This window comes from Ahaetulla prasina, chromosome 1, assembly GCF_028640845.1.
Source record: "Ahaetulla prasina isolate Xishuangbanna chromosome 1, ASM2864084v1, whole genome shotgun sequence".
Classification (NCBI taxonomy): Eukaryota; Metazoa; Chordata; class Lepidosauria; order Squamata; family Colubridae; genus Ahaetulla; species Ahaetulla prasina.
The window spans coordinates 271,706,014-271,733,148 of NC_080539.1; the positions used below are offsets into that span (position 1 = coordinate 271,706,014).

At 38.6% G+C, this 27,135-nt stretch overlaps 2 protein-coding genes and 1 long non-coding RNA gene across 5 annotated transcripts in view; 1 reads left to right on the plus strand and 2 right to left on the minus strand.

Moving 5' to 3' along the window:
- Positions 1-11,891, minus strand: part of STK33 (serine/threonine kinase 33) — an 82,753-nt gene extending 70,862 nt beyond the window's left edge. Inside the window, exon 1 of one of the 2 annotated variants that reach the window (XM_058159343.1) lies at positions 11,785-11,891. The gene's annotated coding sequence lies outside the window, so the exon portion shown is untranslated. Of the gene's footprint in view, positions 1-11,774 lie in introns of both variants that reach the window. The other variant, XM_058159352.1, reaches the window with a different exon arrangement.
- Positions 11,892-11,957: 66 nt separating this feature from the next.
- On the plus strand, positions 11,958-24,976 carry LOC131186110 (uncharacterized). Of its 2 annotated transcripts, none has more exons than XR_009152299.1 (6): positions 11,958-12,027; positions 12,557-12,766; positions 14,314-14,470; positions 14,752-14,848; positions 15,837-15,999; positions 24,405-24,976. It is a non-coding gene; the product is annotated as an uncharacterized LOC131186110 (long non-coding RNA). The 2 variants fall into 2 exon arrangements; XR_009152300.1 differs by having other exon boundaries at positions 14,318-14,470.
- Positions 24,977-25,295: 319 nt separating this feature from the next.
- TRIM66 (tripartite motif containing 66) overlaps positions 25,296-27,135 on the minus strand; it is a 61,045-nt gene continuing 59,205 nt past the window's right edge. The window contains exons 20-21 of the mRNA XM_058159364.1: positions 26,842-27,060; positions 25,296-26,562 (exon numbers count right to left, since the gene is read on the minus strand). Coding sequence (XP_058015347.1) covers positions 26,503-26,562; positions 26,842-27,060 — 279 coding nt within the window. The 3' untranslated portion in view covers positions 25,296-26,502. The remainder of the gene's footprint in view (positions 26,563-26,841; positions 27,061-27,135) is intronic.

Here is a 27,135-nt window from a genome sequence, read left to right on the forward strand (position 1 = left end):
TACAAAATGCTAAACAATTAACAAAGCTTACAAACACAATGAAGATATATTCAACATTATCAGATTTAACATCATTGTATATCATCAATTCCAGGCTACAAATGTACAAAAATCTAGTTTTTTAAAAATAAATAAAATTAGCACACTTCTCATTCCAAATCCATTTTTTCAGAAAAGGCAGAAAATTATTATTAAATCTAACAAAATATATTAGCATTGTTTACTATTTAAAGAATCTTTATTCTTTCTTTCGGCCTCACACTAACTGTAAATATTTATATACTTAGTTTTATTCTTTCCATCATGAGAAATCGGTCTGTACTGGAGTTATATACATGTACAACATTCACCACAACAGTTTTGAAGAGGAGGGAGGGAGGGAGGGAGGAAGAAAGGAAGGAAGGAAGGAAGGAATTTTCATCTAGATAGAGAATTTTGAGAATTAATTTCAAATATTCCAAATTTTAATTCCTGTGTAGTTCGTCACTGTTAGGAATCTCACTTTTTTTCTAGCAGGCTTTTCATTCTTAATAGGTACATGTCAGGAAGATTGTCAGGAAGGTTGTCTCCATTCTGGGCACAGCTACTGCCAATATTCTCAATTTTTTTATATAAATATAATGGGGAAAAATAATGTGGATAAGACATGAAATTAATAAATTTATTTAATAAGGTATTTATTCCCAAATAAAAATGTATCAAATCTAAAACTAGGGCTATGTTTTCATGCAGTAAGAAAGTAGTACAGAAATCTTAAATTCTTTCAATAATGTTAGCATGTATTTTTTCAAAGGAGGAATAAATAGACAACCATTTTGATAAACATGCCACATTATTATGGTTTGTTGCACAGTCAGCCAGAAGTTCAGATTGGATTTGGTATTTTTATCCACCTCCTGCTTCCTGATTTCGCACAATAACCCTGTGAAGTAGGTTGTGCTGAGAGAGAATGACCTGATCATTCTCTCATGCCTAAGGCAGGTCTAGAACTCATAGTCTCCTGGTTTCTAGCCAGCAGCTCAACAATAAACAAAACTGGCTCTCACCATAAAATAGCAACAATTATATCTTCTTTCTCTAATGATTTCTTCAGGCCTCCTTATATATGAAAGTTGATTTTCAATTGCCATGGATCATAAGTACAACAGTTTTCAAGAATCAGGAAGTTCAAGTATTTTTTTCTCTATTGGGAAAGGCTAAAATTAATCTTATGTAACTAGTAACCATGGGAAAATAAGATAATTGGACTAAATGACTATAGGATTCAATAGTATTGTTCTTTGGTCTGGCAAAACCTAACAATATCATTATTATTAATAGACTTTTTTTAAAAAATCAAGAGTTGCAGGGATAATAAAAATTCAGAAGCAAATTTCATATCAGAGAATAAAGTGTTATTCTCAGGAAGGGCTGCTTCACTATCAGGTAATCTCAATGTTTTTTCCAAGAAATTTCATGTACTGTAACTATCAAGTGTCCAAGAAGAATAGAGTAGGATTCTTGAAAGGGTACAAAGCAGGGGTGAAATCCAGCAGGTTCTGACAGGTTCTGGAGAACCGTTAGTGGAAATTTTGAGTAGTTCGGAGAACCGGTAGCAGAAATTTTGAGTAGTTCGGAAAACTGGCAAATACTACCTCTGGCTGGTCCCAGAATGGGATGGGAATGGAGATTTTGCAATATCCTTCCCCTGCCATGCCCACCAAGCCACGCCCACCAAGCCACACCACACCCAACAACCCACGCCCACAGAACCGGTAGTAAAAAAATTGGATTTCACTACTGGTACAAAGAGATAATGGTGAAGTTGAGAAGGTTGGGCAATGGATAATATATTGCTACAGAAATTATAATGAAATATTTTTCTTTTAATCTTAAAATGAAAAATAACCACAGTAATGTTAAAATACTAAAAAACAGAACAGTGAAATACAAAATAGAAACTTTGAACATTGCCGGTTTGGGAAATAAAATTGAAGAAAATGTAGAAAATGTAGAAAATGGGATCAAGATAATGGGACTAGCTGATATAAGATGCAAACCACATGGTAGTAAAAAAGTTCACAAAGGATACTTGTTTATTTATTGAGGAGGGGCCACAGCAAAGAATGGATTGGGCTTCTTGAATATCCAGACATAGCAAAATGCACTCTGGACATCAACTATTCAGACCAAATAATAATACTGAAAATCAAGAGAAGAGAACAAACTGAAACATTTGTACGCTTATATGCCCCATGCAATGATAATTACACAGAAGAACAAAAAGATGAGTTCTTTGATGAACTATCTAAGGAGATAGCAAAAAGTGGAAGCTAGCAGTATACTTGTATGTAATGGAAGATTTCAATGGTAGAGTGGGTACTAACAGAAGAAAGTATTAACCCATCAGCCCACATGCTGCTAAGAACAGTGAAAGGAATGAGAATGGGCTTTATACATCAACTTTTTACCACTAACACATTTTTGAACTCTGAGATTCACAATGTTATACATGGGATAAATGGAATAACATCACCACTAAAAGTCAGATGGATTACATATAAATAAGAGTAAAAAGAAGATTCAGAATCTTGATGCAAAAATTATCCCCAATGGAATATGTGACATCAATTATAAGATTGTAGAGCTAAGATTGTGTCGTAATGCTCAGACATGACTTCGCAACTAACAACAACAAATTAAGATACCAAAGGCCACTAACAGAACCATCAGAAGCAATAGAAAGGTAGAGAGAAGACGCCAAATAGCTCCTCAATCCCCTAGGACAGCGGTCACCAACTGGTGGTCCATGGACCACTGGTGGTCCACGAGAAAATTTTGGTGGTCCACAGAAAAATCATTTGCATTTTTTAATATTGCACTAAATCAGGGGTCCTCAAATTACGGCCCCTGGGCCAGATACATGCAATGAACACTTGTATTGCTGCAGAGTCTCCCCCTTTGGGGTCCTTTTGAGTGGGTCAGAGGGGGGCAGAAATTCTGACTTGGGGTCTGCTTTGGCCTCCTGGTGCGAGGCTTTGGGCAAAGGCTGGAGGAAAGTACCGCTGGTAGTGAAGAGCCGGATGGCCTTGTTCCACTGGGACTGCATCATGGCCTGGAACTGGCTGACTATCTCAGCCTGCTGAGCCTCCAGGCGCCGCTACCTGGTTTTGCACTCCCACAGGTCTTCCCTCTGCTTTGAAAGCCTATGCTCGTAGTCCTCAGTGAGGTGCTTCTGCTGAGCCTCCTTCTCGGTCAGATCCAATTTGAACTGAGCTGTTTTGCCAACTTTCTCATGGTGGCTGATTAGCTCCAACAAGTGCTTCCTATTGGGGCCCTAAGGAACCCAGGCAGGCAGGCGAGGAGTGGTAGGAGGGGAGGGGCGAGTAGTGGTTGGTGAGGCACCCCTCAACACAAATGACATCGAGTTGGCCACACCCACCCAGTCACATTACCACCTAGCCACGCCCACCCAGCTGGTTATTAGGCAGATCATATTAGTAGTCCTTGTGATTTAAAATTATGAAGTTAATGGTCCCTGAGGTCCGAAAGATTGGTGACCCCAGCCCTAGGAGATACCTAGAAGAAGCAACACAAGACCTCAAAATAACAGTGCTAGAGCCAGAAATACTGATTGGGGAAGTAGCGAGACTTGTTAAAAAATTAAAAAGTCACCCAAATACAAAGCTCCAGGAACTGATGGTCTACCAACAGAAATACCAGTAATTCAAGCAGCATATAGCTACATATTATTTTTAACACAGTATGGATACAACTAGCTGCACCTATTGATTGGCAATAAGCAATAATAATATCACTGTGGAAAAACAAAGACCACTTAAAAAATCTCAACTAGCAGAAGAGCAGATGGGTTTTAGAAGAAATAGAAGCTGCATAGATGCAATTTTTGTGCTTAAATAACTAATAGAAAAGAATATGGAATACAATAAGAATCTCTTTGTTACATTTGCATACCAAGAGAAATCATATGACAGAATTGATAGGAAATTGCTATGGCAAACATTGACTCAATATGGACTAAGGAACTTCTTATTAGATTATGCAAAAGCTATACAGTAATTACAGAACCTAGAACAAACCAAGGAACATCAGAACGCTTCACAGTAACATTCAGAGTAAAACAATATGTACTATTATCACTGTTATTTATCACCTGCACAAACAGCATAAACAAAGAAGCCAAACCCAAGAATGGAAATAATGTCAACAAAGTAGTCTGTGCAGACGATTAGGCAATGATAGCAAGTACAGCTAAAAAAACTGCATCAGCATTTTATAGGTGAGACCACGGGTGAGATCATCTGTGGTTTTGGGGTGAGGTGTCATCTGTACGCTGACGATACACAGCTGTACATTTCCACTCCAAACCACCCCAGTGAAGCCGTTGAAGTGATGTCCCGGTGCCTGGAGGCAGTACAGGTCTGGATGGGGAAAAACAGGCTCCAGCTCAATCCAGCCAAGACCGAGTGGCTGTGGATGCCGGCATCCCAGTATAATCAGCTGAGGCCATGTGGGGGACGAATCTTTGGCCCCCACGGAGAAGGTTCGTAATCTAGGCGTCCTTCTGGATGCACGGCTGTCGTTAGAAGAACATATGACAGCCGTCGCCAGAGGAGCTTTTTATCAGGTGCGCCTGATACGCCAGTTACGTCCCTTCTTGGACCGGAATTCCCTATGTACAGTCACTCACACCCTCGTCCCTTCCCGCCTGGATTACTGCAATGCTCTCTATATGGGGCTCCCCTTGAAGAGTACCCGGAGGCTTCAACTGGTCCAGAATGCGGCCACGCGGGTAATTGAAGGAGCAGCTTGAAGCTCCCATATAACACCTATCCTGCGCAGGCTGCACTGGCTTCCGGTTGCCTTCCGGGTGCAATTCAAGGTGTTGGTTCTCACCTTTAAAGCGCTCCATGGCTTAGGACCGGGTTATTTACGGGACTGCCTCCTGCTACCAGTGGCCTCCCATCGACCAGTGCGCTCCCACAGAGAGGGTTTCCTCAGGGTGCCATTGGCCAGACAATGTCGACTGGCGACCCCCAGGGGGAGGGCCTTCTCTGCGGGGGCTCAGCCCTCTGGAACGAGCTACCCCCAGGGATACGCCAACTCCCTGACCTCCGGGCCTTCTGGCATGAGTTGAAGACTCTTTTATTCCATCGTGCAGGATTGGCCTAATAGTTTTTAATGGGGATTTTAATAGTTTTTAGTATTTTCAGCATATCTAAATTAATCTTTTAAATATGTTTTTAATTTTTGTATTGTTGTTCTTAATTGGCTGTAAACCGCCCGAAGTCCTTCGGGAGAAGGGCGGTATAGAAATTGAAATAATAAATAAATAAATAAATAAATAAATAAATAAATAAATAAATAAATAAATAAATAAATAAATAAATAAATAAATAAATAAATAAATAAATAAATAAATAAATAAATAAATAAATAAATAAATAAATGGCCATGAACCAAGAATGCAAGACACATAATATGAGAATCAGCAAAGAAAAAACAGAAGTAATGGCAACAGGGAGAGGGGGGAGTATACCTTAAATACAGTAATAGAGAGAAAAGTATAAAACAAGTATCAAAGTTCAAATATCTAGGACCAACATTCACCAAAGATGGTAAAATGGAAGAAGAGATTAACATACGATGCAATTAGGCAAACCAAGTATTGGGATAGCTAACTCAACTCCTATAATATAGGGTAGTACCAATCTGTACAAAGATTATCATACAAAGCATGTTCATCCTCATCCTGTGTTACCAGTGCTAAACATGGACACTTACAATAAAACATAAACCAAGTTAGTCACCACGGAAATGAGATGTTTGAGGAAAGCTGCTGGAGTGACCAGAAAAGATAAGATTAGAAATGAGATCATAAGAGAAAGAATTGGCATAGAACTAATCTTAAATTACATACAAAAACAGCAAATAAAATGGTGATACCATACCACTTGATACCATATAAGGCAGATGCAAAAAGAGAGAAGGTCAAAGAACACAAGACAGACCCAGAAGAAGATGAAGAGACAACATCAAGGACATTCAAAAACATCAATTAACAATGATGAAAACCATTCTTCAACTTACCCACAACAACAATGGAGCTCATGTACTCCCAACCCAAATGCCTAGGGAAACAGCCTGGTCTTCTATGATAGAGGTCTCCAACCTTAGTAACTTTAAGGTTTGTGGACTTCAACTCCCAGAATTCCTCCACAAGCCTTAAAGTTATTAAGGTTGGAGACCCCTGTTCTATGACTTGTGAAAGGCTAACAGGCTTGGGTCATCTAAATCTCCAGGGGATGCTGTTCCATAGTACAGGTGCTGCCCCTGAGGAGACACTTCATTGTTCAACAAAATGACATTGGTTAATAGAGAAGACTCAGAGTTTGCCCTCTCAACTAGATCCTGTGGGGTGGGCAGAAACCATGGGAGAAAGGAAGTCCCACAAGTAACCTGGCCTGATGCTATGAATGGGTTTATAGGTGGTAACGGTCAGCACCTTGAATTACATCAATAGCCTACTAAGAACCACTGCAACTTCTGCAGCAATAGCTACATGGGCATAATAATAAACACCAAAACCTACCTGTTGCTGCATTTCGACCACCTGCATCTTCTGAGGAGTCTTCAAAGCCAACCGTACGTAGTGTACAGTGAGTTGCATGGACTAATTAGGTGACTAATGCAGGAATCACTATGAATAAGGCGTCCCCTGGCTTGGAAGGGATGCAGTTAACATACAAGTCAAATCTGTGCAAAAGCTCCCCTGTCCACATAGCCACCTGCTCTTTGAACAGGAGTCAAGAGTCCAGAAGGATCCCCAAAATGCATACCAACTTTGACTAGGGACATGCACCTCCATGCAAAGTTAAAGATCCTGATCCCTGGAATCAGGAAATCTTAAAAACAAAATCACATTTTACTAGGGTTGAGCCAAAGACTGTTCTTCCCATCCATATACAGCCTCCAGGTCCTGGGAAAGGACCTTGATAGCATTGTTTGGTCAGCCCAGGAAAGAAATATATATCTGCACATGATGCCTTCATGTAAATGTTTTAGAAATGGAGAATGGGTAGAGATCTGAGGCACCTCATAAAGCAGGGGCTTCAGGCTCAATCTTTCCCTCCCCCTCCCTCCCACCACCAACAGCAACTGGACCCTAGAGAAAAAAGGAGAATCATTGTACCACAGTTCTTCCAAACCCAAATCCCCTAAGTCTAGCAGGATACTATGACAGATGGTATGAAAGGCTGCTGAGAGACTAAGAAGAGCCAAGATGGATGCACTATCCTATCCCAAGCCTGCCACATTGACAAGCATAAACAATGCTGCCAGTAATTTATAACAAGGTCTGAATCCCAACTGTAACGAGTACAGATAATCTGCTTCTTTCAGAAAAAGAAAGTCAGAGACTAGACAAACATTTACTGGTTCTAGATCTGTTCAGTCTAGTGGTCTCTTGAGGAGGGGGCAGACAACTGCCTCTTCTCCAGCAATGCACTGTCTGCCACCCTTTGGGAGACCTTAATCAACTAGGAGAGGCAGACACCTAAAACACAATTGGTGTGAGGGAATGTGCAGCTGAAAAAGGGAGGGAAATGTCAGCAATAGTACTGACTCTTCCCAGGGCGAAGGTAGCAGAGTGGAGTCCAAAGCAAAAGAATGAACTGGATAGGAGGGAGGAAAAAGTTCAGGCAACATGCTAAATCTCCCAGAGTTTATCTATTACATAATAAAGTTATAACTTTAGTCTGGCAAGAGTCTGTCTATTAGGTGAAAGCAATAAGGATTAGATTTGATTGGATCTTGCTATGTCATCTTTGGGTTTAGGATTGACAGGTGGTCGCATTCACCACTTTAATGATCCTGTCCACTTTATCCAGGCTAGCAGAACTCTTCCCAGATAACTTGGCAAAAATGTGCCTCAGGTAATTCTACCAGTCCTGGAGGAGTTCAATATCTATGAATATGTATGTGAGAGGGATCTGGATGTGACCAATTTAAGATATTTGAATACTGTCAAGTTGAAAAAAATGTGAGATTTAAAATATTGCAACAAAAGTATGGCTTATTATGAAATTATGAAAACTTGAGAATTGTATAAAATCCTATTATTTTAAATGTGATGAGATAGAGACATACAGAGCAGAGGTGGGTTTCAGCAGGTTCTGACCAGTTCTGAAAAACCGGTAGCAGAAATTTTGAGCAGTTCAGAGAACCAGCAGTAAAAATTCTGACTGGCCCCGCCCCCATCTATTCTCTGCCTCCCAAGTCCCAGCTGAGGGGAGGAAATAGGGATTTTGCAGTAACCTTCCCCTGGAGTGAGGAGGGAATGGGGATTTTACAGTAGCCTTCCCCTGTCACGCTCACCAAGCCATACCCATCAAGCCATGCCATGCCACGCCCACCAAGCACAGAACCGGTAGTAAAAAATTCTGAAAGCCACCACTGATAAAGAGTTTATAAATACAGGGAATCATTTTCATTCTGGATTGAAAAGTGGAATCAACTGTGTCAATAGTTCTTATCAAAAACTGAGATAGGACAGACAGAAAGAAATTTGCATAGAATCCCCAACCCAGAAGAGGAAAGAGGAAACATCTAGGAGCTAAATACAATTTATTTCACACTGAAAACGGTGGAAATACAATATGGTTCATTAAATTCCTTAAATCCTAAATAATACAGTACATTTGTTAGAGAAATATTAATTTGTAAAGGGAGAAAAATTGTGGACAGTACATGTGATCTTATATGACAGGCAATGTTCAACAATTAAAAATGCTTGAACTGTAATTTTTCAGGATTAATAAACCTATTACGGTTATTTACAAAGCCCCCTGTTATTCTATTATCCATTTCTGATGACTTGAAAATAAGAGCCATCAGATAAATAGTAATTGAGTTTTTTCCAGTTCCTAAGATGTTGTGCTATTTTAATATAGTTTTTCTTCTTCTTTATGTTAGTGTATAAGTCTGTTTTAATTTTTTTTTTAAATCCATAGAAATATTTTTGTTTCGCATAACAAAACTCTTTTCTTTGCAAAGAACATCAATTATGTATTGAATACATAACCAAGATAATATCTGGCTTAGAAGAGCACCATACAAATCCAGAGATATTATCAAGAGTTGCTAGACTTGAAAGTAAATACTACCTTGTTATCTGATGTAATCTGTCTCTGGTTGGCAACTATTGTGACATTATCTAAACTGGTGTTTAGTCTGATCTATCAAAGCATTTATTAGTGTGTGCTGAGTTGTGTACAAATGCAAGCAGCAAATAAGATTACATAGATAGAACTCTCCTTCTCTCTCCTCTGTGTGAAAGAGAGAGGAGGAGGGAGGGACGGAGAGAGAGGGGAGGAGGGAGAGAGAGAGATGTTTACAGTATGAAAATCCTACTGTATCCCAAAATTTCATTTATATAAATTGCAGATGGATGAAGTGAGTGTTGTAAGTTCTTTTTTTTTTCAAGCTACTACAAACTGGTGTCTTCCAACAGAATAGTTTAAAATAAAGCAACAAAAGTCACATTTTCTTTTTTAACTCAAATGTATTCTGTATAAGAATTCAAGAGTGGTGTTTAAACCTAGAATGCATAAAGGATTAGGATTAGGCTTGTATATCATATCAGAACTCTGCCAAAAGAAAATAATTATAAGGAGCCAAAATGATATGAAATAATATTTTCCAGATATCATTAAGCTACATAAGCTCATATTACAAAACTTGATATTCCACATCAGTATTTCCTGATCAAACTAACCTTTAGTTTAAACAACAAAAGGACTCAACTCTTTCTTTTCTTGCTCCTCTGTTCGGCATTACTTATCCAGCTTTTCTAAAGCCCTGCTTGCTTGCCTTCCTATCAATACACAAGCCTACACTGAAGTATTAAAAGCCAGTTTTGCTATATATATCATTCCATTAACCATACTTTAAGGCAGAGAAGCTGGAAAGACTGTAGACATAAAATAATTAGAAATGTGACAATCCTAGAAAGACAAAATGTGGGGCTAATCTATAACAAATTTTCAAATATTGGAAAGTAAAGTATTCTTTTGGAAAAAGAGTGTATATAATTGCACAACTGATAAAAGCAAAGCAGGAAAAAATATCAACATTATAAACCTTTAAAGTTATTCAGAGTCCAGATAAAAAATTATGACACTGACAATGTTGCAGTTTAATTGAAACCCTAAAAGGAAAATTGTGATTAAATGGGACAATTTAAATGATGTAACAGTAGATACTTGAAGAACCATGTTAGGGACAGATCATCATGGATAAAATATAAAGCTTATGTGATCACTAAGAACAAACATTAACTTGATGGCACATAACCAACCAATCAATTAATGGTGTAAATTTACATGATAAATACTAAGATGTGGAAATTAGTGGGGAAACATTTCCATTTTTCAGGATTATGTGCAACTGAAATATAGAGACACCTCATTCTGGATGCAACACATTTCAGCAAGGACTCTCTAAAACAGGGGTCTCCAACCTTGGTCCCTTTAAGACTTGTGGACTTCAACTCCCAGAGTCCCTCAGCCAGCAAAGCTTAAAGGGACCAAGATTGGAGACCCCTGCTCTAAACTACTTGTTTAACCAGATGCTCAATTCCATCCTATTATTTCTTAATAAAGCTTAAGTATTTTTGTCTTACTGACTATGGCAACTGAATACCAAGATGCTTGTTAGCCCCAGTGTGAATAATCACTGCATTAATTTTGTATACATTTAAACTAGATTTAAATGGATATTTTAATTATATTTAAATAAATTATATTTATATTATTATAAATATAATATTATATTTATATTAATATAAATAAATTATATTTATATTTAAATAGTTCTAGAGGAGATCAACCCTGACTGCTCTTTAGAAGGCCAGATCCTGAAGATGAAACTGAAATACTTTGGCCACCTAATGAGAAAGAAGGACTCACTGGAGAAGAGCCTAATGCTGGGAAAGATTGAGGGCAAAAGAAGAAGGGGACGACAGAGAATGAGGTGGCTGGATGGAGTCAGTGAAGCAGTAGGCATGAGTTTAAATGGACTCCAGAGGATGGTAGAGGACAGGAAGGCCTGGAGGAACGTTGTCCATGGGGTCGCGATGGGTCGGACACGACTTCGCAACTAACAATAACAACATTTAAACTTGAGTCACATATCAGTTTTATTTAGGAGCAAGTCGCACAGAACTGTAGAAGTTACTACTTCGTTTGCCAGGACAAAACCGCAGAAGGCAAAGGGCTTTTATTGCAGCCGGGCCCTTCTGCACGCTGTCTTCCTCTGAATTCATCGCTCACGCTTCCCCCCCACCTCCAAAAAAAACCCCAGCAAGTTCATGAATCGGACTCCAAGCCATCAAAAATCGCAAGAAGCGTAATAGCTTTGAAGTTATCACAGGACTGTTGGGCTCCCCGCTTCCCAACAACATCGCTAGCCGGATAAAGCACCAGAGTTTAGAAAGGGGGTGGGTCTCACGCGTTCCCACCCCCCGTGGGATAAACCGGGAGAGACGCTGCTCTTTTTTTCCCCCTCCCCCCCCCTCCCTTGCAACCGGCGGCTCCGGGCTCCCCAAGGCGGCGAGCATCCTCGCCGTCGCCATGGCAACTGGACAACTTGCAGCTCGTCCGCGTCGTCCCGGCGTCAGCCGCTCGCTAAAAACCACCCCGTTCGCCCGCTCTCGACCCTCTGTACCTCACCGGCACCACCTCCTCCTCCTCCTCTCTCCCCCCCCTGCAGCTCACCCTCGCTGACCTGCCGGGCGGCGGTCTTCTTCTGACACACTTGGGCACCATCGCGTTGCAGAAACTTTTCCCCGCGTTCAAACAGCCGGAGAGGCGCAGATGGTACAGCAGCCGCGCGCGGACAAACTAGTTAACGACGCGGAGTCGCTCCTGAAGTCTTCCCGCCCCCTGGTGGGGCTGGCCCGCGCCTGAAAAAGGAAAGTTCTTTTTCTTCGTCCGCCTCCCTAGGAGCGTCTCTGTTTTGTGTGTGTGGGTGAGTTCAGAAGAAATGATTGGGGTGACAGCTGATTGACTTTTTATATTTCTCCAATTGGGGTATCATATTCAAAACTCCGAGCTACCACGGGATTACGGGAAAGGGTGAACGGGATTTTTCAGTCCCTTATGCCCCGATCCTATAAATAGGTGCCTTGTTCCTTGAAGTGATAAAAATTAATTTGAAAACAGTAGGTTGATCTAGGGGTCTGTTACTCTCATTTAAATATCCCGAATTTCTCTTTGTTATTTTGATGCTAAAGTTTACGTTTGTTGCAGGGGGGAAATATTTCTTTGACATATTTCTCTGAAATACTGGTAATCGTCTTTAAAAGGAAGCATGGAGTGAAATATAGCACAAAAACCTAAAGATGCATTAATAGGAATTATGTTTGTTTAACTGTGTCCTAAATTGTCTGTTATAGACAAACTCAAAATATTTTCAAAATCAAAACAGCAACTCCACCGTTTTCTGTTTTGTAATATGTGGTCCTTGATGCTCTCTAAACTTGCCTGTTTTCTTGCAGACCTTTCATTACCCAGACTAGGAAACGTCATCGGTGCTGAGCTACAAATATTGTCCTTTTTTGAGATTTTGTAATGTTCTATGTATTGCAGCAGTGTTTATAGTGGAAAGTTTTACAATATCTGTCTGCTACACCGTCAAGTTTAATAGCATCCCAGATTCTATAAGAGCTACTTAACTCGGTCTCCTTGCTTATCTTCTGTTTCTAAAGGTATGGACTTCTTTACTTTTCAATAGTAAAATACTGGTCAGTTTGCTTATTATAGTGCAATTTTCTAAAAGAGCCAGGTGGGGATGAGGTGGTTTACTATGGGAATAACTGTGGTGCCTTTTTAAATAATAGGAATAGTGATATCATGATGTTGCAAAAATGAAAATACATTACCAAAATACAGTACCACTCAAGATGGTTTAATTCAAATATACCAAAATATTATGTGATACAATTCTTTTTGAATACTATCAGGTCTAGATGCTAACCAAAAACTGTCTACTATTGACCTCACCCCATTCCTAAGAGGTCTGTAAGGGGCATGCATAAGAGCACAAACGTGCCTACCGTTCCTGTCCTATTGTTTCCTTTCGTTATATCCAATTAATATAGTTATTACATACTCATGCTTATATATATGTTTATATATTGTTTAGTTATTTTATGCTTATGCTTATATATACTGTGACAAAATAAATAAATAAATTTTAAAAAAATAACCCTTCCTTTGAGCAACTGGAATATGAGCATTCTGGGAAGAAATTGATCTCAATGTGATCGGTTTTCATATACAGTAATGTATTTAAGCCTGTTGGCTCGGTTTGTATGACATTAAGCATAATTTCTTGTATAAATTGCAATGAACTAGATTCACACATTGCACTATTTCATCTGTTTACAGACTTCAGTGATTAGGTTCATCTTACACACTGAGCAAAAACCAAACAGATCACAGTAGTGTATCATGTGATGTGTGAAGTGCAAAGTAGCTTCAATATATATGAGGAAAGAGGCGGCAACTGGAGAGAAGGCAGCTCATTAAAAAAATTTAATATATAAAACCTGAACTGATCATTTGCCATTTAGAGATTGACAATGGCTTTGTATGCCAGCAAGGCTTATTTTATCAGGCACTGAAAATCCATCCATCTATCCAATGTCAGATTAGAATGTAGGCTTTCAGAATACAAACTATGTTGATCAACATGATAGTGCATCACTAAAAGCACAGAACAATGGATTGCGGTACAGTGATCATTTTCAAAGTCAAAACTATGGACAGCCATGGTAGAAAGTTAATCAATTTGTTTGCGTTAGATCAATAGAATATTCAAGATAATTATAACTACAATTTAATAAAACCCTTGTGTTCTTTAGCTATAGTAACAGTCATTAGAGTAGTTTTACTGAAGTTTTACAGTAAACTTCAATTACTTATGATGCAATCTTACATGCATTTATAGGAAGATAAATTTTACTAATCTCACTGGGGCTTACTTATTAGTAAAAATATATAGGATATCACTCTGATCTATTTTTTTAAAAAGCCTAAATATTTTGAAGCATATAGCAAGGGTCAGTAGAAAATACAGAGAAATTCCTGCTGTGGGAACCTCATATTGAATACCTCATATTGAAATAAGGCTCAGAGTATTCCAAAAAGTGGGAACAGCCCCATCCACCGAGTTTTGAATATTGCCTTTTCTGATACCCATATGAGATGTATAATTTCTTCTTTTGTATTAATTGTATCTCCTATATGGAAGGTAGTATGCATTGCAGTGGCGGGTTGTTACCGGTTTGCCCCAGTTCGGATGAACCAATAGCAGCGGCGCAGGAGGCTCCAACCACCCGCCTGGCCGTCATCAAATATGCTCTGTGCATGTGCAGAAGTGGCGCGTGAGCGAGTAAACTGGTAGCAAGGTAAGTGAAACCCACCACTGATGCATTGCCAGACCTCCTTAGTAACAAATATTAGCACATACTATATATCATGCTGAAAGATAAACTCCTAATATTATAGAAAATATGATGAGCTGATACAGTATGATTTATGTGGTTCTGGCAAATTTCTAGTTCTTCACTGAAAAACATTATTACATTTAAAATAATCGGTTTAATGAAAAGTGAGTTCCTTAAAGAAGTGAAATACAGTAAGGATTATAACAGCCTTCTATTTTCCATTGTGTATACCTTATTTTCAGAAAGCCTGACCCTAAGGAATGGTTCTGGTGGTGCTAGGGATTATGTGATTCAATCTCCAGAGTGAACACATTGAGATCCAGTTCCAGTATAAATGGTGTAATTATTCCTATTTTATTACCTGACAACGGAAGATACTATAGTTATAAATAAATGCTCTAATTGTTTGCTTCTGTGTAGTATTTTATAGCATGTTGATCTAGATTTTACTAGTTTCTGTAATTATCCACAATATAAGTTTATTGTCATACATTTCAATTCTCATTTCGGAAGTACTAAAAACACTTGCTTCCTCTCTCATAGTTCTATTGTCTTGGAAAAAGGGAACAGGTGACTTTAAAATCCAGGGTTTTCTTAATGAAGCTGAGAGCGCCTCTTCAGTATCATCATCAGAGCCACAGTGGTTAGAGTGCAGTACTGCAGGCTACTTCTGCTGAATGCCGGCCGGAGCTGGTATGCAACTGGTTCTGATCGGTTCCGGCAAATCAGTAGCAGAAATTTTGAGAAGTTCAGAGAACCGGCAAATACCACCTCTGGCTGACGCTGCCCCCGATCTATTCGGTGTCTCCTGAGTCTCAGCTGATCAAGTCTCAGCTGATTGGCTGGGTCTTCTTTTGTTGTCCTGCACAGGAAAACGAAGCTGGAAAGCACATTAATGTGGTGGGGAGGGAATGGGAATTTTGCAGTATCCTTCCCCTGGAATGGGCTGGGAATGGAGATTTTGCAATATCCTTCCCCCAAGAGTGGGGAGGGAATGTGGATTTTGCTTCCCCTGCCATGCCCACCAAGCCACGCCCTCAGAACCGTTAGTAAAAAAAATTTGAATCCCACCACTGCTGCCGGCTGCCTGCAATTTGGCAGTTCAAATCTCGCCAGGCTCCAGGTTGACATAAGCCTTCCATTCTTCCGAGGTGGGTAAAATGAGGACCCAGATTGTTGGGGGCAATATGCTGACTCTGTAAACTGCTTAGAGAGGGCTGTAAAGCACTGTAAAGTGGTATATTGGTAAAGTGGTACATATAAGTGCTATTGCTATTGCTATCATTTCCACTTCTAAAGAAACATAAACATTCTGCTTTTTTCCAAGGAAATCCAATCTAAAGATGTGTGGCAGCTGAATCCCTAACAAGGCAGGGCCTTTGCAGTGGATGGTGGGGGAGAAGGAGGAAAGGACTTAAGGTGTCAGGCACAACTTTGGAGAGAAGCCCTGCACTTTTATATGCGCATACAACACTAGGACACCTACAAAGGTACTTCACATGAAGAAAATATTACATTGTTTTGTGAACAGACATGTAAATATGTGTTTCTAAGTTCTAAGTAATATTAATATAAGTAGCTACTAGCATTTTCTGTATCTTGTGTATAGTTTTGTCCTACTTGCACTAGCTTTTCTAAACCATATTCATAACCAAGTGAAAGCAAACAAATTGCAGAAATGTAAGTTTTTTTGTTACAATAAAAGAGAATAAACAGGTAACATCACAGAGACCTCTAAAATATTGACAGTTTAATTCTACGCATAAGTATTTATTTTTTTATTTTTTTATTTATTTTATTTGTCATAACAGCATACATAAGCATTAGCATGATGCAACAGTAGGACAGGAACGGTAGGCACGTTTGTGCTCTTATGCACGCCCCTTATAGACCTCTTAGGAAATATAGTATGTTTATAGCTTAAGAGATTGTTAGCGAATATAAACATTTCATCAAAATGAAACCCAAAGTAGGCAGTCAGGACAAACTTCTTATCATGCAGGTGCTACAAGAGAAATACCTCACCTTTGCCAGCTGCCCTTCTTTTCTGAGGAGTAAAAGGCCCCAGAAACAAAGACTTATTCATGTAGAAGGAGGTGATTCCTGAAATGAATCATTGTAAGGACTGAAAAGCCCCCAAATCAGAGGTGGTATTCAGCAGGTTCTGACCAGTTCTGGAGAACCGGTAGCAGAAATTTTGAGTAGTTCGGAGAACCAGTAAATACCACCTCTGACTAGCCCCACCACCATCTATTTTACGCCTCCCAAGTCCCAGCTGATCGGGAGGAAATGGTGATTTTGCAGTAACCTTCCCCTGGAGTGGAATGGGAATGGAGATTTTACAGTTTCCTTCCCCTGCCACACCCACCAAGCCACACATCCCAAGCCATGCCCACAGAACCTGTATTAAAAAAATTTGAATCCCACCACTGCCCCAAATGTTATTTTATCACATGTATATTTATTTGCCACATATATAACATAACATAACATAACATAACATCAGAGTTGGAAGGGACCTTGGAGGCCTTCTAGTCCAACCCCCTGCCCAGGCAGGAAACCCTACACCATCTCAGTCAGATGGTTATCCAACATTTTCTTAAAAATTTCCAGTGTTGGAGCATTCACAACTTCTGAAGGCAAGTCGTTCCACTTATTAATTGTTCTAACTGTCAGGAAATTTCTCCTTAGTTCTAAGTTGCTTCTTTCCTTGATCAGTTTCCACCCATTGCTTCTTGTTCTACCCTCAGGTGCTCTGGAGAACAGTCCAACTCCCACTTCTCTGTGGCAGCCCCTGAGATATTGGAACACTGCTATCATGTCTCCCCTAGTCCTTCTTTTTGTTAAACTAGACATACCCAGTTCCTGCAACCGTTCTTCATATGTTTTATCCTCCAGTCCCCTAATCATCTTTGTTGCTCTTCTCTGCACTCTTTCTAGAGTCTCAACATCTTTTTTACATCGTGGCGACCAAAACTGGATGCAATATTCCAAGTGTGGCCTTACCAAGGCATTATAAAGTGGTACTAGCACTTCACGTGATCTTGACTCTATCCTCTGTTTATGCAGCCCAGAACTGTGTTGGCTTTTTAACAGCTGCTGCACACTGCTGGCTCATATCTAGATGGTTATCCACTAGGACTCCAAGATCCCTCTCACAGGTACTACTATTGAGCAAGGTACCACATATACGGTACTGGTGCATTTTGTTTTTGGCCTAAATGTAGAACCTTACTTTTTCACTGTTGAATTTCATTTTGTTAGATAGCGCCCAATGTTCAAGTCTGTCAAGATCTTTCTGTAACTTGAGCCTATCTTCTGGAGTGTTGGCTATTCCTGCCAGCTTGGTGTCATCTGCAAATTTGATGAGTTCCCCATCTATCCCTCGTCCAAGTCATTGATGAAGATGTTGAAGAGTACTGGGCCTAAAACAGAGCCTTGGGGTACTCCACTGCATACTTCCCTCCATGTGGATGTAGTTCCGTTGAGGACTACACGTTGAGTGCGGTTGGTCAGCCAGTTACGAATCCATCTGGTGGTGGTGCTGTCTAACCCACATTTTTCTACTTTATCTAGTAGTAGGTTATGGTCTACTTTATCAAATGCTTTACTGAAGTCCAAGTAAATTATATCAACAGCATTCCTCTGGTCTACTAATTTTGTCATTTTGTCAAAGAATGCGATAAGATTAGTCTGGCATGATCTGTTTTTGACAAACCCATGTTGGCTTTTGGTTATTACTTTGTTTGCTTCTAGGTGTTCGGTGATTCGTTGCTTGATTATCTTTTCTAGAATCTCCCCCGGTATTGAGGTCAGGCTGATAGGTCTGTAGTTTCCTGGGTCTGTTTTTTTGTTTTTTTGAAGATGGGAACTACATCAGCTCTTTTCCAGTCCTCTGGCAGCTCCCCTGTGCTCCAGGATCTTTGAAAGATATAGTTCAGTGGTTCTGAGATCACGTCTGCCAGTTCCTTCAGAACCTTGGGGTGTAATCCATCCGGTCCTGGTGATTTGAACTCGTCTAGGGTAGACAGGTGTTCACTTACCATTTTCTTCCCTATTTTAACTTGTGTTTCTAATCTGTTTTTTGTAGTGCTGTTTTTGATAGGTTGGATTGTTTTTTCCTTTTGTGTAAAGACAGATGCAAAATATGAGTTAAGTAGATCTGCTTTCTCCCTGTTGCTTGTCATCTTCTTGCCACTTTCTCCCAGCAATGGGCCAATTGTTTCCTTGACTTTTTTCTTGTTTTTAACATGTTGGAAGAAGCTTTTTTTATTATTTTTTACTTTTGTCGCTAGCCTTTGTTCATTGTGAGCCTTAGCTTTCCTCACTTCATCTTTACAGGCTCGGGCTGTTGCTGATATTCTGCCTTAGTTATTTGCCGCGCTTTCCACTTTTTATATTTGTCCTTTTTGTCTTTCAATTTGTCAGATAGTTCTTTATGCATCCATGCTGGTTTCTTTTGTGATCTACTATTTTTCTTCTTCATTGGTATTGTGTTAGACTGTGCTTTTATAATCTCACTTTTCAAAATTTCCCAAGCTTCTTGAGTTGTTTTCCCCCTGAGGATTCTCATCCATTGAATCCTTCTCAAGATCTCTCTAAGTTTATTGAAATTAGCTCTCTTAAAGTCCAAGACTCTAGTTTGACTTTGTTCTACTACTTGTATTTGCTTAATGTTGAATTCCAATATTGCGTGGTCACTTGCCCCAAGGTTCCTGTAGCTTCAACACCTTCTATCATTTCATCTCTGTTAGTGAGAATTAAGTCCAATATGGCTGATCCTTGTCGCCTTCTCTATTTTTGGGAAACAAAGTTGTCTGCTAGGTTTGTTAGGAACCTGTTGGATCTTCCACTTGGTGCAGAGTTTGTTTCCCAGTTGATGTCAGGGTAGTTAAAATCCCCATTACTACTGTGATGTGCTTCCTACATACCTTAGTTAGCTGACTAGCAAAAGTTCATCTACTTCCTCTGTTTGGTTGGGTGGCCTATAGTATAGACCTATGGCAATATCGTTTTCACCCTTTTACATTGACCCAAATACATTCAAGATGATTTTCATCATTGTTGTGCTCTATTTCTGTAGAGATGTAGTTATTTCTTATATATAGTGCAACTCCACCTCCTCTTTTATTTGGTCTATTTCTTTTAAATAATTTATATCCTCTAGCTGTATGTTCCATTTGTCAGTTTCATCCCACCAAGTTTCCGTAATGGCAACAATATCATATCTACCCTCATTTACTTGGATTTCTAATTCACCCTGTTTATTCCTCATACTCTGTGCATTGGTGTATAGACATTTGAGTCCATTTGGATTGATCTTGTGTTTACTGTCTACATAACCTGTGTTGACTGCCCCTACTTTCATGCCACCTGTTGGTTTAGTGCACATGGTATGGCACTCACTGTTAAATGCTTGGTTTTGCTTGATAGCATGGTTGATAGTCTTACCCATACAGACATCTATGTTACATGCACTGATAACCCTTTTAGTTTTCGATTGCTGGGGACAGAAATTTTCTATATCAGTTAATTCTCTGTCCCCACTGTTCGGTTTAAATGTTTATCCAGAAAATCTGTGAATGTATTGCTAAGTAACTCAGTCCCTTTCTTTTAAAATATATTTATTTATTACAGTTCAAATACATAAGAACATTCTCCAAAGCAGAGCAGCACAGTGGCCTAAAGGCAAAGACATTTGCCTCCTACTCGGAAGGCTGAGAATTCAATCCTAGGCAGTGACAGATGTTTCTCTATCAGGGTGTAAACAGAAAATATTTGCTGTGAGCTCCCCATAAACATCGGGAAGGGCATCTGTCCAGTAATTGCTCAGCTCCATTCAGTTGCCCTGACTCCACTCCGAAGCAAGGGATTACAGGGTTGTAATGAGAAAAAAAAATCTCCAAAGTAAATCCACAGTTAACTTTTCAGTACAATGTTTCGAAGCTATTTTTAAGGATTTGAAGTAATCAACCAGCATTAATTTTTCCAATATTTCTTTGGAAGAAATGACAGTTCTGCAGCTGCCTTTCCTTTGTGCACAGTTATTTAGAATCTCCAAGCTGAGTAGCTGGCTTCATCAAATCCTTATCTATAGGATTACATGAGATTATTACCGTATATAATCATTGTTTACATGACACACTGAATCATATATTAGCGAACCACATTTTAGCTTACAGTGTTGGGTTAAAACTGAAAATTAGTTAATTCTATAATTAACCATAGATAAGTATATTGTAGAAATACTATGTGGTACCGTTTCCCACCTAGAATCATGGCAAACATACATGTTAAGTGTTAGTTCCGTAGAATGTACAGGTATTCCTCGACTTACAACAGTTCATTTAATGACCGTTCAAAGTTACAACAGCACTGAAAAAAGTGACTTACAACCATTTTTCACTTAAAATCATTGCAGCATCCTCAGGGTCATGTGATTTACATTCAGAGGCTTGACAACTGTTTCATATTTATGACAATTGCAATGTCCTGGGGATATGTGATCACATTTTATGATTTTCTGATAAGCAAAATCAATGGGGAAGCCAGAGTCACTTAACAGTGGTGTTACTAATTTGACAACTGCAGCGATCCACTTAACAAATGTGGCAAGAAAAGTCTAAAATGGGGCAAAACTCAACAAATTTCTTACTTAGCAATAGAAGCGTTGGGCTCAATTGTGGTTGTAAATTGAGGACTAGCTATACTAATCTTGCTTAAGAATTAACATGTTCAATCACTCAGGGAGACGGAATGGTCATAGTAAAAATGTTGTGACTGTTCACAAAACCCAATCCATAGTTTATCAAGGTTGCATAGTTCAGATGAGTTTACTTAATTACTTGGGACTGCACAATACACTGAACACAGATTTCCCAATTACATTATCCTAATGTACCAGGTGAACCCAGCTTGTTGGTTGCCTAGGAAAAATTTATGTATCATCATTTATCAGATTGATGGCCTATTTGTTATAAGAGCCAAAAACTTCACACTCTAAATTTCAAAAGCTATTACTCAGTATTACCATAAAACAATCTAATCCACAAGAGCAAATATTAATAACAGAAGTTTCAGTATGTCCTAAAGCTAATTGTCATTTTGGATTTAGTACAAGGAATACACATACACTATCATCTATGCCTTCAGAACTTAGTTAATAACTCAATGTACAGGTTGTTACATATATATGTTATTATGCATGGATAGTTTCTCATGGTTTTCGTGTTCATGTGGCCAAAAAGTTTGCTTGTAGGTGACATAGCATCTTGCTTTCAGAGAATGATTTATTGTATGTACTTGAAAATCTGCTCTGAAGGTTCTGCTAGATCTATATTACATATTTTGAGAATACATTTAGGCAATTATGAAGAATTGAAGACAATCTACCCATATAACATTCATTTTCATCAAATTTTCTTCTCAAACGATTGATCAGGTTCTATTCTGGTAAGCTATATTGAAGTATATACTTGTTTTTTAAAGGTGGATGACACTTGTGGTTTTTTGGTAAAGTGCTTAATGTTAGAAAACACTTTATCTCTTTAAAGACATTTCAATTCAGCAAAGTCTCAGGTCTATTTTCTAGTCAAGATGTTTTTTATCTTGTTTATCAAGTGCAAACATCACTGTTGAGACTAATGGCTGGGTCACTAAACAAATATTTCATTTGTTTCCAGTGAACTGTGTCTGTGGCCACAGATGACCCAGCAGGTATTTCAGGGCAACCTGGAAATTTCAGTTGCTACTGAATACAAGGGTTGTGTTGTATGAATAGGTTGAGTTGCCAAAAACATTTCAGTATGTCTTATGACAGCGTGGATTTGTATTATCTTCTCATCAAAGAGCTATATACTAACTGGCTTTTACATCTAGTAATGATGAGCATAAATAAGAGTATAGAAAAGCAAGGACATCCGCCTGACAACCAAATGCAGATTAGTCTGCACTACTACATTTCCCATAGCTATCTAGTGTTGCAAAATTTGGGCCATGAAAAACTAGACAGAAAAATTGACTTGTTTAGTGTTGAAGAAGGCTCCTGTTCATTTTTTGGTCAGCGAAGGAGGCAAGCAAGCAAGTAAGAGAGCATACAAAATCAGACGTATTACTGGAAGGCAAAATCACAAAATTTCACCTTACTTATTTGGCTATGTCAGGTAATCAAACTCATTGGGAAAAGGCATTTATGCTCAGCAGTAAAAGGAAATGAGGGCACCAAAAACATAGTGACTGGACACCCTCAAAGCTGACACCAGTCATGGCATAAAACTGAAAGAAACCATACAAGTCAGAAAATGTGGAGAGAACTAGTCCATAGAATCGCCAAGAACAGATACCATCATCAATCTTCTATATACATCTATACAGTCCTAGTCATATAGATTTATACTTGGGTGCAAATCCACCACACTTAAGGAAATTTACTTCTAAGGTGAGGTAGTCTTAAGATTTCTATTCTAAACACAATTACAAAAAGTAATTTTTAGTAGTACAAAAGAAGAAAATTAGTAGATGCTTAGAGAGTAATTGCATTGACGGTGACTGCTAAGATTTGAACTGCAAACCATTGGATGGAAGCAAAGAAACAGGACAGTTCCAAACTGCTTCTCTCCTTTGCTGCTCTTGCCAACTTCAGAAACTCGGATCTGTGTTGCAATAGGTGGACAATGGGGCCAGGCTGGTAGTCGAGGTGGGCCACACTACAGGGCTAATTGGTAATCCTCCTGGTCCTTCCTCTTTCCCACTATGTACACTATGTACACTGAGAGCATATTCCTTGTGTGTCCAATCACACTTGGCCAATAAAAAATTCTATTCTATTCTATTCTACTAGATTGAGATGGCAAACCTCAGTGACTGGCTTCTATGTGGAATAGTCTATCAGTTCCTGCCTTTTTCTTTCAGGGATTGTTCCCTTGTCATTACTTCCTGTACCTTATATTTACATACATGGATGCTTTTACACACACACACACACACACACACGGAGAGAGTGGGAGATTTAGCCCTCTCATATTACATCTTTTAACATTGAGGTCCTTTGTAGGTCCATGGAAACTTTATGCCAATGTTGAGCTGATTGTTTAGCTTCATAAAAACAAAGTTCTAATGTTCCTATTCGTAATGTAAATAAATAAAAGGAAGGCAACAGAAGCTTTACAGTACAGATAGACCTCAGCCTATGACCTACTGATTCAACTACCGATTGAAGTTGCAATGCTGCTGAACAAATGATAGTTACAGCCAGTCCTCAGAGTTCCAGTCATCCCAGCACCCCATGGTCTCTTGGTTGCAATCTGGGCATTTGGCAATCTGTTTACACTTACGACCAGTTGCCAACTGTGCTAGGCAGGACAGTTGGCTGTTTTTCTAGACCAGAACTGCACAATGTTGTCCTCAACCCATCAGCAATCTACCACAAAGAAACATCTGCCCATGTTTGTTACCTCTATGTCAACAGTAGTATTTTCTCACTTCTGCCAGGATAACCTGTGCCAAACAGTCCACATGCTGTGCTTCATTTTGTTATAGGTGATGTCTTTGCTCCAAACAGCTATTGTTTGATGAGCATGGCCCCTCCTCTTTGAATTTGGATGCAGCCCTCCATGTCAGTCATCTGGGTTACCAAGCTGCCTGTCGTCCCCGCTCACTTCATAAGGAACATTTTCATGCTAAACTGCCTTTTTCACCCTTGATAAAATTGTGGTTTTTTTAACGTTCACTAGTGGTGCATTGAAACATTGAACATTGCTTTCCCTTTCTCTTTTAATATCCTTAGGTAAGTGCTGAGGCTACTTGCTGCCATCATTCCCCTGTACAAATTGTCAAATAAGAAAATTTTGGAGCTAGGTGAAATTGACAAGAGTTCACTGTTCTTCTTTTAAAACAGGTGATTGGAAGAACTAAGAAACTGGGTTTCCCCTTGATGGACTATTGAATAGGAAAACAATTCCTATACTGAGCCTGGGATTAGAGTAGATGACTTCTAAAATCTATTCCAACTCCATATATCTGTGGTTCTATGATGTTAGCCAGTTTGCTCATGCAAATGGAAACCATGTATCCTCAAAGATCCACCCACAGAAAAGTGACCAGTCCTTATTTTTGCAGCATATGTGGGAGGGGTAAGTAAGTATAGGAATCCACCAATCGGAGGCCATAGACAATGCAATCAAGATCGAACACCTGGCCGATTGGAGTTTTTAACAAGGCAAGAAGTGTTGAATGACATAATTGTTTTAAAATGATGGAATAAATAGGGTAACAAGATAAAATATTGTTCCAGAATGACTATTAAATTAGAGAACAAAACATTATAGTTGATTAAGGGATTAATTGATTAAAACATTTGAGCATAATTGGATGATAAAATGTATGATCAAACTAATGATAAGTAATTGTTGTTTGCACAAAAAAATAGTAACCCACCCACCGACACATTGTATTTAAAATTTGAATGGAAGACGCTTTTATATTTGTATGTTTTAAAAATAAAAAACTTTTTCAAAAAAAATAAATAAAATTACCAGTGCTTGAAATCCAGACACCCATTTTTAAAGTTAACAGCACCATACGCAAACAGATTAAGACTGCTGGGAAGAATTGCCCTAAGAACTTTATCTGTCAGGAAATAATGTAGTAAAACAATTTACATTTCTTTCATAGACTAGTTTATTATACAATTGAAAAAGAGACATTTTCTACAGAGTTTATGTTGAATATTATTCACATCAATAATGGAGAATATATTCCGAACTTCCTAATAACGCTATAAACTCACTTAAAGTGCCTTCCACTGAAACATTCATGGATACAATATTGAATTAATTCATAAAGTTTGTGCTGAAAATCCCACTTGGTGTTCATCAGTGTTTCTCAACTTTGGCAATTTTAAAATTCCTTGCTGGCTGGGAAATTCTGGAAGTGGAAGTCCACACAGCTTAAAGTTGCTTAAAGATTGAGAAACATTGATTTAAAGTACTGTCTACTTAGTATATCTGGGAAATAGTTATCCTTTGAAGCTATTAAAATCACCCTTGCTTTAAGAGATGAGAACTGGGGAAGATAAAACGTCCATCACCCATTCCTCCAGTCGCTCTGTATGAATTACATAATTCACTTGGGTTTGAGAATGAGGCATATGGGTGGCTTTATGAACATAGCATGATCAGGGCTCAATATATTTCAAGTTAGATTCCATACTGATCAAAAGAGGGCAAGAAAAATATTCTATCACTCTGTTAGTTACAAAAACTCACACTTGTTGATTGGCTTCAATAACACCCTGTCAATTTTATAGTGAAATCAGACAAAGAATTAGGATAATCTAAACATATCTGTAGTGTGAGTTCCTGGTGTCAGAAGGGTATTCAAGCCTCCCAATTTCCCCAGAAGTAACATTCTTGCATGATGTGCTTTCCATTTATTTCTTGTAGAGTCACATTCTAGAATTCTATTATGTAAAAAACCAAGACCTCCTGTTTCATTTAGCCTCTTAGGATATAGTCAACCGCCCACCGCTTAGCCAACAACATCACATGCCTAGAATGGCACTGCAAAGTGGAATTCAGTTTTTTTTTCAGTGTAGGAGAGGATAGACTTAGTCAGTGATGCCTATGAAATTTAATAACTTTATTTCAGGAAAACCAAGTGGGAAATATGTCCTACCTACAGAAAACAGCCAGGTAGCTATATTACCTAAAAACTATAAATCAAAGGAATTTATAAAACTATTTTTAAAATAGCATACTATTACTAATTATTATTTCATTATCTGTCTAAATACAAATAATGAAACATAACAGATAACTTGGAGACTGCCGTTTAAAATATATTATGTTTAGAATGTACCCTCCCTTCACAGAAATAAAATCAATCACTCTGAAATTCATATTAAGCCTTTAAATACACATTTTCCACCTCTTCTTACAAAGTCAGTTCCTTTGTTGTTGCTGTTGTTCAAAGTATACCAAGCAACATTATAGAACTCATACTTGAGAGAAACCTTTCGCAGGCCAAAACATGGGTCTTTTAGGTTTTTCATTTTCCTGTTTAAAAAAAAGGAAACAAACAGATGAATTACAAATATGATATATATAAATATGTAACTCTAATATATCCTGATTTATTAAATGGTCTCTTCACAATAAAGCTGTGGTTATGCCTAAATAATAGACTCTAAATTATGATAATATATGCAAAGGAGCACCCTCATCTAAACAGTATTTGGAATATATTCATAAACACATCAACTCTTTACCAATAGCTTTGAACAGAATTAGCTTTGTGGCCATTTAGCTGAGGGGAGTTTGCTCTTGAATTCTTACAGCATGTCTTCGTCTTCTTTTAGGCTGGATACACTCTTGCCTATATGAAGGCCACTGCAATCCTTCTGGGGTTGCTTGACTATTCTCATGTTCCACATCTTCTAAATCAGAATCATCTTGTTGTACGAAGGGGAACCGTCTCTCTGGATAAATTTCCTTGAGCTTGCTTTCAAAGAATATTTCCAGGCACCTTCCAGCCTCAGCAACCTCTGAATCAGGCTGCAAAAGAAACACCATAATTAATTAGGTCATAATGTTGTATAGGATAATAAATCTTTATTATTTTATCTATTA